We start from the raw sequence: 16,171 nt of genomic DNA, 5'->3' as shown, positions 1-16,171 counted from the left end.
TGGCTTGAAGCCTATGAAATAAGTGTGAAGACATTCAACACGCATCTGTCAACACGACACATGAACAGCAAGTTGTGAAGACCATAGACGTCTGTCAACAATATGGCACTTGTCAATCAAGCTTGGAGATGAAGCTACTTGTGATCTGTAGCACTCAGATTCACCGAAATCAAGTAAGTCACAACTGGACATTAAGCAGAGAGAGTAACTGAAAAATTTAACCACACATTCAAAATCAGAAATGACATCTTGTGAATTTAGAAACATTCTTGGACAGGATCATCCTTGATATCTCCAGGGTATGCGTTCCGATCAGTCTCCACTATACCCTGGATGCATCCACGGCTCAGTCCGATAAATTTATTACCTCCCTTGGCTGGCTTTTTATTCAATCAGGGGTCTACACTGGGAAGTTGAGCGAACCAATCACAACTCACTTTCGCTTTTCAAATTATCTAACAGATTAAAGTTGGCAAAGCAAATCATGCAGAGGTTCTCTGAAAGAGGTAGAAAGAGTTTTTGCACATACACATGTATTTCTTTTTAAAGTTTCGGACATAAAAATATGTCTGTGTGATTTCCGCAAGTTCTGAGTCGCACTGCGAGCAAACTTTCGCGACCGCTACCTTTCTTGATACTGGCAAGCTCGGTTATAATGACGGCCTAGCTGATTGGCTATTGTGAGAATGTGAAGCCAGCAAAGGGCGGTAATAAAATTATCGGACCGACCCGTAGATGCGTCCAGGGTGTAGTAGAGACACGTCAGAACGTATACCCTGGAAATATCGAGGATGGGACAGGATGTTTGTTGCCAATACTTATTAAATCTTTGAATGGCATTTAGATATACATGCAGTAGAGGAAACTGATGGATGACAACTTTCACATTATGGGAAACATGTTTTACATTATACTTGTGTTCCTCAAGATATAGCATACTGGGGATTCATTTTGCGATGCAGCAATGTACTTCAAGACCTATGCTTCTAAAATACCGACATGCCTATATTGCCATTAAAGTACAAATCTTATGTCACAATTTCCACCAATGTCACCTGTGTGTTTCTCATTACTACAGCTGAGCGTTGCTGCATGAATTGTTTAACCTTTTCACAGGTATATATATATATACACACACTATTGTCATATGTACAATTCCAGCTGTTCTCTCCTGCGGAGTTAAAACCTTGCTCCGACCTTGGTGACCATGGACTCTACAGACATTGTACACATTTTTATTCCACATCTTACAGAATGGACAATGTTACATTGTCAGCTGAATCACACACACGGCACCATACCATTTCATGGAGCAAACTGCCTGTCTTGAAACAATTTTACACAACAAAACTGTTAAAAAATACTGTGTATCACAGAAATACATCATCGTTGAACTAAAGAATTAGCAGTCTTTCCTAACATCATCTATTCTTCAAACAGTTAACAAAGGTCTGCAATTACTGTCGTAATGAACTTAAACTAGCAGTCAACATATATTATGATCCAACAATGACATGTTTTTTTTCTCGCTCCAGTCACATCAGTTATAGATATGTATTGTCTCAACTCAACAAGAACCTGATCTGGTAGCTCAGTGAGTTAACTGAATGCTAAATACACACTTTATGTGCAAAACAGATCTGGGATTTACCATTGGTTTTATGCTTAACATAATGCTGATTGCAGGAAACAATTATGTAACTGATCTGCTAGTGTATAGCCAAGGAAATATAGCCATAAATAGAACAAACAAATCAATGTAAGATGTAAACATCTCTTGGTTCGAACAGAATGAATTCAATTACTTCATTAACCAATGCCAGGTCAAGTAAGAACAATGTGCTAATTTTCTGTCATCACACTGTGCTTTAAGAAAAGATTCTGCATCCTACTCCCCCAACCCAAACCAAAATAACCAAAGCAAATTCTGATTCTAAGAAAACTTATCACATAACTATATTTCACACCAAGAAATTCAAGCAAAATGAAATATCCAGCTTCATTCCAAGAACTGATCAAATGAGCCACATATTCCAAGTAAAATCCTATAATATTCACAATATTTATGTTGATCTGTACTGAGGTGAGTTTTACGCTGCTTTCAAGAGAAATGAGTTTCACTCATTGTGCCCATGTGGGAATTCAAATCTGGGCCTTCAGCGTGATGAATGAGCACCTAACCACTAGGCTACCCCAAAGACCCTCTGAAGTGAGGTACAGGTGTGTAATAAACATGACAAATAGCAGTGTGATGAAACAGGTTACAGAGACATAATCGATAACTATTCTTGTGTGAACTAATAATAATCACAATGGCCACAATAGAAGATCACTACCAGTAAACTTGCTGAAACCCACTGACAACACGATTGCAAGACAAACATGACCAACTATAAAAGATGCTGGAGACATCCTGTCATGAAGAAAGATAATATCATAAACCTATGGTAGATGATGAATACTTTGAAACATAGGTATACATTCATACAGCATATGTTCAAATAGTGACAGTAACCTTTCTTCCTTTCTCAAGAAAGCAATTTCTTGGAAGTGGACATGGTGTAATACAGAAATATGGATACAATGAGTAGTAGAAAAAGCAGGGATTATAAAGACATTCAAATAATAACTGAAGGACCCAAGTCTGTGACCCAAGATTCCTATACAAGTTTAGTGTTTTCAAATACATCTACGAGAGTCAACTTGGGTCAAAGACTCATTCATGTATTTGAAAAAACACTTTAAAAAAAAACACCTTAAAAAGAAAACTACATTTTACAAATGCATTTAGTGGATGCATTATAAAGACATTCAAATAATAACTGAAGGACCCAAGTCTGTGACCCAAGATTCCTATACAAGTTTAGTGTTTTCAAATACATCTACGAGAGTCAACTTGGGTCAAAGACTCATTCATGTATTTGAAAAAACACTTAAAAAAAAAACACCTTAAAAAGAAAACTACATTTTACAAATGCATTTAGTGGATGCAGCAGCATGCATCGCTCACTTGCTCACTCACTCACACAAGTGAGTGAATGAATTTAGTTTTACATTTCATTTTGCAATATTAATGCAAAATCATGGCAGAGGACACCACAAATAGGCTTTACAGATTGTACCCATGTGGGAACTGAAACCTCGTCTCCAGTGACAGCAAACCCTTAAACGCTTAGGTTACTCCACAGTCCCTCTAATTCATATGAACATATCTCACAGCTTTACATAAGGCTAAACAAAAAAAGTGAAATGTTTATGGGACAATGGTGTGCAACTTTTCTTTGTGCACGTAACAATTTTTTATTGCCATTTAAAAAAACAATTCTGACTTGGCTGCATGCCAATCGTCCATTTGTCCACTTTAAGAATGAGTGTTTGTAAGGACAAACGTGACTGAATCTACAACTCACTAACACTTGTTAAACTTCCCAAGCTGTATTTGGGAGAAACACTAGACATGTGTCCCTCCCTCATCATTTTTTTCTACCTAAAATTTTAAAAAATCCTGCTGTCCTTGTCGCTTTTGAAAATATTGTGCCTGAGAAACATTTAATTTTTTTTTATACAGCCTAACAATTTCTGAATGTTTTGCTTAATTCTAACGTTATGTATATCTTGTGGGCCAATAAGCCCATATTGTCCAATCAGAAAAGGATGGTTATTGTTTCTCAGCTATAATGAAAATACAATAAAAACAGTCTGCAGCTCAAACTAAAAGTGCTTTATGGTTCAACTTCTTTATTATACAAGGTCACAACGTTTCGAGACAGATTCTAGTCTCTTCTTCAGGTGAAGTGAAGAAGTCTGCAGCTCACTCAGATTTCCAAATATTAACAATACCAGTTTCACTATTATAAACACCCACAGCATCCACAAAACTGAAAAAGGAAATCTAACACTGAGGATGCTCAATTATGTTCAAAGATCGAGTGGTTGTGAACAAACTTAGTGTAAATGTCCTTGAAATTTAAGCTTTTACAATAATAATTACTAGGCAAATCTATTTCCCTTCTACACTTGTTATCTGTGAGTCCCGTGAAGATCCAAGTTAGAACTGGTCTTCAGTAACCCATGCTTGTCGCAAAAGGATTGGGTGGTCAGGCTTGCTGACTTGGTTGACACATGTCATCATACAGATGTTGGTACAATATGTATAAGAACATAAATACAGAAAACAGAGATGCATACATCAAATTAAGAAATGTTCTATATTACTTCCATCAACATGATCAAAGGCTACAAATACTCAAGCAGTTGCTGAATAATAAATACAGTGACTGTACACAAAACAACATGAATGAAAGAACACAATACAGTGGCTCAGTAAGAATTTCAAAGCTAGACTAATGCTAGTCTCTGAAAATATAATTTTGAGAATAACAAACCAATATAAACTGAAAAGGAGCCAAGAGATTCAGCACCTGAGGAAATCTAGACTTTCTTCAATTAGATTATCCTGTCGAGAGGGTTTTGCAGTAGGGAAAATAATGTGGTTCAGGAACTGTTAAACTGGTTCAAAGCCAACAGCCATCTCACTGGGATTGACCGCAGAGTGGTGTGAGAAACATCCACAGCATTGTAAAAGACATTGAAAATAGTAATTGTGAGTATCTGTATCTACTTTTTGGAATGTCCTCTTAATAAATCAAGTGGTATCGTTCAGCTGTATCAGGAGACAATGGGAAAATAACGCTTTCAGGACTAACTCAGCGAATGTAGGGCAACTGAGCATTTCAATCAGTTCTAATAAATGTTCTTTTGCTTAAAGGAAGAGTGGTCAAACCTCTCTATAAACTTGCCATGGGAATATATGCATGCAATGCACCCTTTCAGCAAGAAAGGCGTTACAATCATGAGAAAAATTATTATCCAAGGGATTCATAAACTCAGATAAATATGTCATATTCTTAAATTCACATGTACTTGTGCACACAAAGAAATGAAGTAAAACTGTGTGAACCTCTCTTTATCAGTACAGAAGCAGCAATATTTAGCAGTCTTCACTTGTGACTTCAGGAGATTCATAATAACACAGACCATGCCAGTCTGGAATCTGTGGCAAGTCTACATTACCATTTTAATGGTCTGGATAAATAAGTTGAATTTACAAGCAATGACAAAGCTTGTATTTACCATTTAATCTTTAGCTGTCATCAACGTTTAGTATATGTACCAAGTGAGGCTCCCCCACTTCTCTATAAACCCCTGTGTTCAAGAAGCAGGAACAATATTTTTGCCTCTATCAAAAAGCACACTGTGACTGACTTGTATTCTGTCAAAATCTCAATGCAGGTTAGAAAAACATGTATATCTTGGATCATTTGAATTGGTGTATATTGCTAATGTCACATCAGCTGTTGTTGTGTACAATCTGCTTATTGCAGCATGAAAATACATGTAGCCATGAAGACCACTCGGTAAAAAACATCAAAGCTGTTTCTTCTGCTACACATCAACATGGTTTCCATGGATGCAATGATAATATAACTGAATCTGCTTGGCAAGCATTTTTCATCTTCCTGCTTATGTGTTATAACCACATTACCATGAACCATTATAATGTTATTAAGTTTAAAATTAAAGACTGCTTCTCTGATTACAAATTCTGGATTTTCATGTCACAACATCTTGGGTAGCCGAGGTTCAGGATTTCCTTGTTGGTCTGACTGCAAATTAGAAATAATGTAAATGACATGTATGAGAACCCAAAGATCTTACGTTCTCATAATTGTTTCCCCAAAATCTGAGTCAGGACCTATATGTCTCCTTTCACAAAGAACTTGGGTGATTGTTAACTGTAATGAAAAACTTGGAGTTGAGGTTAACCTTAGTAAAAAGGTTGCTTTGTGAAAGGATACCCTGAAAAGTAGGCAGACGTTACTGTCCTACAGCCAAACAAAGACTTGGCTGTTCTACAAGCATGTTATTGGTATGTGTATGATTGTAATGATCGTGGTCATCATCTGAACTGAGAATGTTACAGACAGCTCCTGACTATGAATATGACGACCTGTTTGGTCTGGATGAGGTATCAGTATCAGAAAAGCCATGCCAAGTCTCCGATGGACTGTCGGTCAAGTCTATCACCACACCTACACTGCCGTGCCCGGATGTAATCTGACGGTAGGGTACAGTCTCGGGGTACTCTCTATCCTTAAATGGACTCCCTACAGCAATCTGTGCCGAGTAGGACACCTTACCGTCTGAAACATTTCGTTGGTTCTCGGTCACATACACAGGTTCTACTATGAGGCAGTCACTTTCATTCTCACAAGTTTCACTCACATTGGAGGACAAGCAGATAACTGAGTTGGCTGTTGACGAAACACTCTCGGCATCAACATCATGTTTGTATCTTCCCACCAAACAAGGTGACTCAGAGCGATTATCTTGAGAAGTGAAAGCACACTCCAAAGACCTTCTTGAATGTCTAGGTGTGATTGTATTATGGGACATAATCTCTCTTGAGTCAAGAAAATCTTGGCTGTTACTATTTTTGCTTTCAACAGACATGCTGCGTGTAATTCGACTGTCACCACGCTGAGAATCCTCTTCCCAAACTGGAAACAAAACAGGTGGAGCTTCCTCAGATTTCACATCTTGTCCCGTGATTTTGTCCGTCTGCTGTCTCATATTCAGCATGTATGGTCTAGTTGGGGGAGTGCATCTGATTGTTATTTCGTCATCTATTGGAACAAGTTGAGGGGGCGACTCCTCCTGGACCTTCCTCTGGTCTGGAGGTGGTGTCCTTGATGTGGATGGTTTGAGATCATCTGAGTCCCCTACCTCCAGATGAAGACTCCATTTGGAAATATCCTCACTATCATCCTTCTCCACTTCTTTGTAGATTTTGATCTTCTTTCCTTTCCACTTTATGGTCACTGTCTTCTTGGTGGAATCCTCGTGGACCTCATCCACAGCACAGATCTCACTGTCACTGTCAGATGTCTGCGACCTACCGTCACTATCATCCATGTAATTTAGTAAGGATGCGTTAGATGATGCTGTTTCTCTTGAACCCCACTTCCTCACATCCTTGTCTGTTACAGTCGACAGAGTTACATAATTGGAATAATTTTTTGTCCTTGTGGTATGAATACTTGATGAATGTGGGTCACTGCTCACTGTGCTCACATGCCTTCCCATCTTCTTAGTTTGGGATCGGGATGATCGTTGCAAATTCAATCTCCTTTTCTTCATGGCAGGAGTTTCAGAAGGGGAGGCCTCGTTGTCACTCCCAGTACCCTCCACATCAACCTCAGCATCTGTCCCTTCATGCTGCATGACTACAACATCTCCACTTCGACCTCCCCTTGACCGACGCGCTGACCTTAGAGGACCCAAAGTGGGTGTGCTGCCTTTAGATTTAGGAGTTGTTTGAGTAGAATCTGTTGTATTCTGGTTGGATTTTTGTGTGACAAGTTCTGCGACTCTTGCTTCTAGAAGATGTTGAAGTTCAGCTTGTGTTCTGTTCCGTACACGAGGTGGACTCTTCTTTCCACATTTTTTACTTCCTGTGGTCAAAACAGAGGGGAAGATATAATGTGTGATAATTCATATGAATGAGTGAATGAGTGAATGAATGAATGAATGAATACATGCATGTCACTTCTTTGTATTTTCATGCATGATAAAAGGTCTCACGTAACTTAAATTACCTTCACTATAATTCTGACAAATGAAGAGCTGATGAAAGGTATTCACTAATCAGAACCGCAGACCTGTGAAACTTACGTTTCTTCTCAATCTCTGCACAATCATCACAGGCGTAGTCCTTGCGTATAAGTACCAAGCCCCGACAAGCTGCATGGCTGCCCTTGGACCCACAGTACTCACACACTATGATCTCCCACTTCCTGTAGGCAGATAAGCAAGCACATCAGTACAGCTGTACCTCATTTAAAGCTATAATAAAAATGTTATAAAGGCGTCTCATGCAGTGATTTGCTTGCACAGAAATCTAATCCAAGGGCAAACACCAGCAAGTGAAACATGTTGATGAATATCAGTAACAAAAAGATGTACGGCAGTGTATGAAATAACCCAGAAAGCCAGCCAATCTTCAGGGTTGATACGTTCAACATGTTACCAATCAAACTGGAATTTAACCTGACCCGACACAGAGATATGTTGAATTCACTCAGATGTATGGCACATTTTACTTTTTTTAAACAGGCCAGCTGGCTTGTTGAAAATTTCGGCAGTCTGTTGGGAACCAAGACCATCTTGGGCTGTAAGACAGGCCTTATTTCATACACTGTGCAATGTAAAGCTATACATTGAGAACATATAAACTCAGTGATAATACTCGTATGATATTAGTTCTTGCTTTTCTTGTTTGCACTCAGGAATATTATGATGAGTAATATTCCTTAGTATGAGAATCCAACAACGTGGTGAGATGCCATGCTCTCAGACAAACAGTGTAAAGTCTGATGTCATCATATTCAACGTACGTGCTGTCTTGGTCATAATCTCGGCCTTCTGGACACTTGCAGTTGGCAGCATCACAGTGTGAATATCTCTCATATAGATCCTGGTAGGCATTCGGCTCTCGCTCCCACGACGCATCTCTGCAAGCAAAATCATGACAGTTAATTCTAATCGTCACTTCTATCTATTGTGTTGGAAATTGGTTAAAACCTCACAATTGATAACTGGTTTCATTACAACCATGTCAATCATTGAAAACAATTGGTTAGTGTCATGATTTTTCAAATTTTCCTGGTTATGTTTGCTAATGGACAAAAAATATAGAAAAAACATTTGCAATTGGAAATTTTACTTCTTTAAAGGATGGCTAATATGTTAGGAACATGAATTTCCTGCTGTCTTTAAGATAAATTCTAATATGACTTGAAAAAGCTTGTAGTTCTTATGAAATGTGCTGGCAACACAGACAAAACCAACCTTGTGATAAATGTTGTGAAAGTAAACAAGTGTTCCAAAATTGTTTGCGTTTGATTATGAGAAAATATGATCAATTGTTTGTTCATTCATTTAGTCATTGCGACCAATTTTCCATTATTTCAATAATCAGACCACCAGTATCTATTTAATATTTATATATGTATTCTATTTATAAAATGCTTTCATCAGTGGACAGATTCTATGAATTGAAAGAAGAACACCGCAACACATGGCAATGATAACAGTCAAACTGCATAATAACAGTGTAGCTGGGCATACACTGTACATGCAAATATCTTTAAGTTGTTGCAAATGAAAGTAAATTGGTATCCATATCGATGTTATGTAATACTAGAAAATTTAGATGAAAATGGAATATGTAATTGGGTGTCCAACATTAGAACTATATTGTTTAGGACTGGTTTTTCATTTGTGTGGATAACACAAACTGCATGTTTAGAGAAAGATTAACTGATATGCACAAACAAACGTGGCATGATTCTATTTGTAACTCGCCTTATATAACGCACCACTCTAAGCTGAAAGCAATTCTGAAGTCTGAATGTTATATTTTGCATCTGAATGATAAGTCACTTCTGAGAGTAGTTCGTAAATTTAGAATATCCCTACATAATTTTAAAATTGTTTCTGTCAGGAAAAATAAAGACAATTGTATAACTAGTTGTATCTGTATAAATTGTAATCTTGGAATGACTGAAGATGAAGAACATGTTTTTATGCAATGTACAAAATATAATGAAATTTGCAGAAGTATTTGCCGCAGCTGAATGCCATACCACAGTGTGAACAAAGCATGATAAATGTACTACAGTCTGAAGATCCGCATGTTATTAAATCAGTTGCTCTATTTTTGAAACACCTGTTTAAGCATTATTCTTGAAAATAACATGTGGCATTGTAAAATATTGTGTCTGTCATTGTAGTATAGGCCGTTAGGCCCACAGTACTGAATAAATGTCTGTCTGCCTGTCTGTCTGCCTGCCTGTCTGCAAATATATTAACATACATCATTTTTTTTTGCATTCTAGAAGTTAAGTGAGTGACGACTATTTTTAAGGATATACAACTTTTATTTTCTGTATAGGTGACCTTTTGACTCAGATTCTAATGTCATTGTCAAGCAAGTGGTGCATTTTGGTACATGAGCAGTACCACTTGCTTGTCATTAGGATCTGTCTAAATGTCATGTAACTGATATTGGCGTGAAAACAGGGAGGCTACTCGTTTGTGAGTGTGACTGTACATCCACTTCTAAATAATGGAACTTCGAAGGCATTTCAAGTGTTCCACTATCTTTGCATAGATAGTCCTCATTCCTCATACTACAAGTAGGTCTAAAAATTAAACAGGCACAGAACACCTACTGGTCAGGGATATATATTCCACAGTGAAGCATCTCTGACTGGAACAAATCTTTGCTGTTGCACAGAGGACATTTGAAGAAATACAGGCCAGCAGACATCGCATATCTCTGAAATACAAATCATTGAGAACATACAGGAACAATCCTGCTCCATCCTTATCCTGCGAGCCTAGGATACGTCAGATACTGACTTTAAGGTATCTTAATGGCAACATTTTTAATAGTGATCAACAGCATGAGCATCAATCTAGGAAAATGGGACAAGATGACTGATGATATAAATATACTGGACAAAAATAGTTAGGGACATCTGTAAATTTTGACATTATGAATAATGATGTATTTATTCACTCACTTATAAAATATCAGTCAGAAAAATACCAACATCCCTAACTTATTTCGTCCAGTTTAATAAGTTAACATTCAGTCCAAATAAAATGAACTGTTTTCAAAAATTGAAAATGACATACACCATGCACACAGACAATTCCATTGTACCTGTATGCACGAGCGATGGAACCAGGAGTTCTTGCAGCATGGCGCCCTCATGGTCTCATGTGAGGAGCGTGCAACCACTGCATACATACAGATACTGCACACAGTGTTAGCTGTCCCTACAAATGCCAGGCGGTCACTGATCTGTACAGTCTGACGCGGACGGTGATCAGGACAGTAGGACCTATGCAAACATGAACATGAATAGCACATACCGTCAACAGGTTAATATGTGAGAATCAGTTTCACATAACTTAATCCAGTCTGATGATGATAACAAATCTCATCATCTGAACTGACAGACTATATAGAAACTATAACAAACAGCTAACTGCCACTTGTTTACAAGAAGTTCATTCTGAATTCTTTTCGCCACTCTTTGTATTTTTCAAGAAATATGACTATGGGGGCCACGCTGTACCATGAGGAGAACTGAAAGCAGGTCTCTAGCATGACCTTTCAACTATAAGGCTATCCCACCAACATGTGACTTTTTTCTGCCACTATCATCTGTATTCTTAGTGTCACTATGACTGTCATGCATTGGGAGTCACAGCAAAGTCTAAGGCAATCTGCTGCCAAATTGAAGAGATGAAAATGACAATAGCAAATTAAAGTCAATCCATTTAGAAATAAGGCATTAGACAGCCAACAGAAATAATTGTAATCTCACAACAAGATGCACTTATGAACAACAACCTTCCATCTATGACATAACAGCATTTAATGTGACCATGTGTCATGTCACAGTTTTCAGTAGAATGTTGTTGCTATGTAAAAAGAGTGAATGAGTTTGGTTTTGAGCTGCTTTAAACAATATTCCAGAAACAATATACAAAATTGAGGGACAACATGTAAAAGGGTGTCAAAGGTGACATATTCCTACCTGAACGAGTCAAAGAACTGATGCAGTGATCCCTTCTTGCGGCCACATGTGAGGTGAAATGCTTTGCGACATGACGTGACCACGCAACCAATAGTTGCTCCCCTCTCCTTGCAGTATGTACAGCGCTACACGAAGAAGGAACTTCATTCTCATTTGATATTAGCTGATGACACTGCTCATCATTTTCTTATTTTAAATGATGCCAAAAGGAAGAAGAAGAAGAAGAAGAAGAAGAAAATGAAGAAAAAGAAGAAAAAAAGAACCCCTGTAAGGCTATTTACCTTACTTCTCAATAATACAACTTCTCTATTCTGTATAGGCAATGTTTCGACATATATTCTAATGTTGATTCTAATGTCTGCCAGTTGTTTGATGATGTTAGAATACATGTTGAAACATCACCTATACGGAATAAAGCAGCTGTATATCCTCAAAAATAGTCCTCATTCTTTACAGTGAAACATGTGACAATACTTTCTTTATGCATGAGGTATGTTCTTCAGTATCCTCCCACACAAACTCTATCTGAACTTGACAAAAGGGATCTCTTACCAGCCTATTGCCTCTCTTGAGTTCCCGTCTGATGTCTCCAGGCATAAAGCCAAAGATTCCTTGTGTTTCTGTCTTGCCACTCTGGCTGAGACCACTGGCAAACAGCTGTAATGTACAGGAGTACCACTCACAAAAGTGATAAAAGATAGGTAACAAATTGTTTACTCCAGCAAAGCAGGAAATCTTAATGTCTATGTGAAATTCTCAAGCAAGGGTAATATACTTACAAACAGGTCAGTATTGTATCAAACCCATGACCCCCTAATTAACCCCCCCACCAACCCTCAAGAATAACGAACATAAATCTAAACAAAAGTGTTTTACTTCCAAAGTTTCAATGACTTTAATTATATTAAATGTAGATGCCAACATTACTTCATCCATAAAGTTCATTTTAATTATATAGAGTTGAATTTCTTTGATGGTTACCATGTAAATAACATTGACACTTTGGTGGCTATCTTGGTAACACTCAGTTCAGAATTATCATATTCATATTTGAAAGTAGCAAATATATTCACCATATTACTTGACCAGTGAAGATCTGTGGCAACTAATGGGATCGGCTAGTCAGATTTACATTTATCGCTGTATCCCAAATGCGGGGTGGGGGGTGGGGGGTTTGTGTCAGCAGTGATGTTTTCATACATGTGATAGATAAAGAAAGCATGAAGCCGCAGTGTAACTACTATATATGCTAAAACACCTTAACATGCTAAACCTAAAAGCCAACATACAACTGACACACTATAGCCACATAAAACATTGACTAAACCCTATGGGAAGACAATGAAATTAGGTGAGCATTGCTAAGGTACCCTTCCGCCATCTTGACAAGCACATCACAAGCCTTCAGGGACAGGTATAAGTCACAACAAAAGATCAATGAAAGTATTCAGAAACTGTCTCTAAACCGCCCATGTGGGGAAATGTGAGGACCATACATACAGTAGCCATTTCGGAACCACTAATCTTAGCTGGGAAAGTAATCTGGACAAATCCACATGGTTGCTACAGGTAGACTGGCAATTAAGCATGTGCAATAAATGTTGACCGTGGCATGAAATCAATACCGCTACTGTTTAACGTGTCTTGTAGAGCGATTTAGTTCAGCAAGACACAATCACGACATGAGTCAGTGTTTGAATGTTTGCAAATTTCAGTAAGATTAACATGTCCAGGTTAGGGAAGCATAGGCAAACTGTTCATTCTCAGGCAAGGGAGTTAGCCTACAATGTTACCATTTATATGGAAAAGACATGTGCAACCAAAGCGGACGCTATTTCAAAAAGTAGCCTTGCTACTGGTCTTTCCAACTATAAAACATGTTAAAGCGGAAGGTGATAGGGTTGCGAGTAGGCCTACTTTTAATAGTGCCACCAATTCGTGCAACTCTAAAACTTTCAAGCACAAACTTGATGATTTTGACAGGTGTGCAGTCCGTCAATTTGTACAAAGTTTATATGGAGTACAAAAGCAACTGCATACTCCTGATATGACATACGTTATGGCGAGAAGCCAATTGCAATACCAGGGTTCAAAGGAAAGTTTTCAAAAAAATCTGAAAGACGTGGGGTTTAGGTGGCGAAAAACGCAGTCAAATTAAAAGGTTTTAATGGAACAAAAAGACATCGTAGCAAAGCGTTCGTAATACTTTTCAAGCAGTAGTATGATATAACAATCAAAACATGATTCACTCAAGGAAGTTTCACTTTTCAATACTTAGACAACAACCTGTTTCCCTCGTTTCAAATGAAATGTTCTGGAGGATGTTCCCATATATGCAAATTCGGGTCAATTGTAGGGACGAGTCTTATCTAATACTTGTCAAGCAGTAGTTGACATGCACATCTTGCCTGTCAAATGAAGGCATGGAAAGTGGGGTACAAGGTTACTGTCTAAAGTTGCATACTCTTGGCTGTTGGGGGCAATGGGGCCATGTAGGGGTGTAGCCATGTAGACAAAAACATAGCTTTTGATTTGTAAATATTATATCCAAATATTTTTACAACTGTTGTAGGAATTTAAAATGGACATTTAAATGCTTATATGTACCGAAAAAGGTATATATGAAAAAGAATAAATTCATTCATTCACTCAGTGACAAATAACTTACCATGCAGAAATAGTGGACAGTGAAACCACATTTTTTAATGATTTTCCCATAATCCTCTTCACAGTCCTCACTTGATCGACAAAAAACACAAGTATTCTGTGGCACTGAAACAGAAGCGCTGAAAAACTGATCACAAATGCGGTTCTTTCTTCACAAGGTATTTAAGATCTACCCAAATAACACTGCTTAATTTTATACAAAAATATACAAACACTATAAATGTACTGCTTAATTAGAAGGATTAGTGACAGCATGAATGACATTTCTTAATACTGTGACTCACATTCAGGAGGATTGCCGGTAACAGATCTCTTTCTCTTCTTCTTGGGATACGTCATGTTTAAGTGAGACATCTGAAACAAAAAGAGCTCAGCTTAATTTAACATATCAGAAATCATCAACACTTATAAGTACAGGTCCCAGTTAAAGATGAACTGGAATGGCAGAATGGCAGCTTAGGGTTGCATCTCCATCAGAGCTTATTTCTGTTTTGATGGGGCAGTGGGGTAGCCTAATGGTTAAAGTATTTGCTCATCATGCTGAAGACCAGGGTTTGACTTCCAACATGGCTAAAATGTGTGAAGACCATTTGTAGTGGTTGTTGACTGCAGTGATAGATGTCGATTTCACGGTGCATGCATAGATGACATGCTAGGATACATCACTGGATATTTTCGTGACAGAAAACTGTTGTAGGCAACACAGTATAGATAAAGTGGATCGTGCTAAGGAATGAAAGAAACACTATGCCTAGTAACTAATGAGGGTGAGTTACTTCCAATTATAAAGAGTTACTTCCAATTATAAAGGAACATGTGAGTACTATGAGTATTATAACATTTCTTTTGTGGTGATGGTATTCAAAAGGTAGGCTGAACTTTGTTTACTGTAATGACATTATGATTAATGTGAAACGGAACTCTTAACAATATGTAACCTATGTATTTCTTTAAATGAGGAAATTGTCAAAAACACTCTGTGAAACTGCAATGGAGACATCAAAGACAGGGCTATAGCCCAAAAGACAACATTTACATAGAGCAACAGCTATATACACTTTCTGGATTTGTTAGCACTCTTTCATACTTTATGATGTTGGTCGGTAAATAAATGAGTCTGGAATAAGTAATGCAGTGATGGCATCATAAGGATCTATCTATGCAACTGGTATGAAATGCATCAATCAAATCATCTGCACCAAGATCTCACTTTGATTAGATGCAGATGATAATGAAGATGATTACGTTATACATGATAATCACTGTGCTTATCATGTACATCTTCTTTCTGTTTTATGCAATTTCAGGCATAATATAGATGCAAATCTTACAAACCTCGTTGAAATCGAAAGTCTGACACGTGTCTGGGGCTGATTTGTTTCAATTTATTTACCAAGCTGCAGTGTGACAGTTTGACAATGTCACTTTTCAGAGCAATAGTCAAAAGAGTCCACCATTGCCTACACTCCCGACCCAGTAATTGGATATTTGACATAGATGTATTCGATAGTCTACAAATCAGATGAACATTACAACACAACCTGATGATTGATGTGATAAATAATTTCACACTTAGTCTATATTCGGCTTGAAAAATTAATGATGCATAATCATGTTCCAGAATGAAACATCATCTGACATGAACAGAACAAAAAACGCTGTCCACTTTCTTCTGGAACTATGTACAAGTTATACTATGATAACATATCATCGTCTTTTTCGCAAATGACAAGCGAGGGGAAAAAAATAATACCTTTTCTAATACTATTTTGCCAGCATCAACCACATTTGAAACCGCCAAGTTGTCACGTGATACACCGAAGCAAATT

At 37.7% G+C, this 16,171-nt stretch overlaps 1 protein-coding gene across 1 annotated transcript; it reads right to left on the bottom strand.

Annotated features, from left to right (window-relative positions):
* Positions 1–3,553: 3,553 nt before the first annotated feature.
* LOC137294070 (uncharacterized) lies at positions 3,554–16,148 on the bottom strand. The gene is made up of 10 exons (XM_067825004.1): positions 16,096–16,148; positions 14,627–14,696; positions 14,344–14,447; positions 12,228–12,332; positions 11,676–11,800; positions 10,793–10,973; positions 10,296–10,402; positions 8,457–8,573; positions 7,735–7,856; positions 3,554–7,514 (listed from the first exon to the last, which is right to left on the bottom strand). The coding sequence occupies exons 2-10, from the start codon at positions 14,694–14,696 to the stop codon at positions 5,995–5,997; spliced, it is 2,451 nt and encodes an 816-aa protein (XP_067681105.1). The 5' UTR covers positions 16,096–16,148; the 3' UTR covers positions 3,554–5,994.
* Positions 16,149–16,171: the final 23 nt, after the last annotated feature.

Source organism: Haliotis asinina, chromosome 8, assembly GCF_037392515.1.
Source record: "Haliotis asinina isolate JCU_RB_2024 chromosome 8, JCU_Hal_asi_v2, whole genome shotgun sequence".
NCBI lineage: Eukaryota > Metazoa > Mollusca > Gastropoda > Lepetellida > Haliotidae > Haliotis > Haliotis asinina.
This window is presented reverse-complemented; position numbering and strand designations above follow the sequence as displayed.

What these genes read in the sequence shown, in the direction of transcription:
- LOC137294070 (XM_067825004.1), bottom strand. Translation starts at nt 14,696, where the DNA reads ATGTCTCACTTAAACATGACGTATCCCAAGAAGAAGAGAAAGAGATCT. An exon ending in GATTATGACCAAGACAGCAC is followed by an intron (nt 7,857 to 8,456) that starts GTACGTTGAATA and finishes ATCTGCCTACAG; the next exon opens with GAAGTGGGAGATCATAGTGT. An exon ending in TGCAGAGATTGAGAAGAAAC is followed by an intron (nt 7,515 to 7,734) that starts GTAAGTTTCACA and finishes TTTTGACCACAG; the next exon opens with GAAGTAAAAAATGTGGAAAG.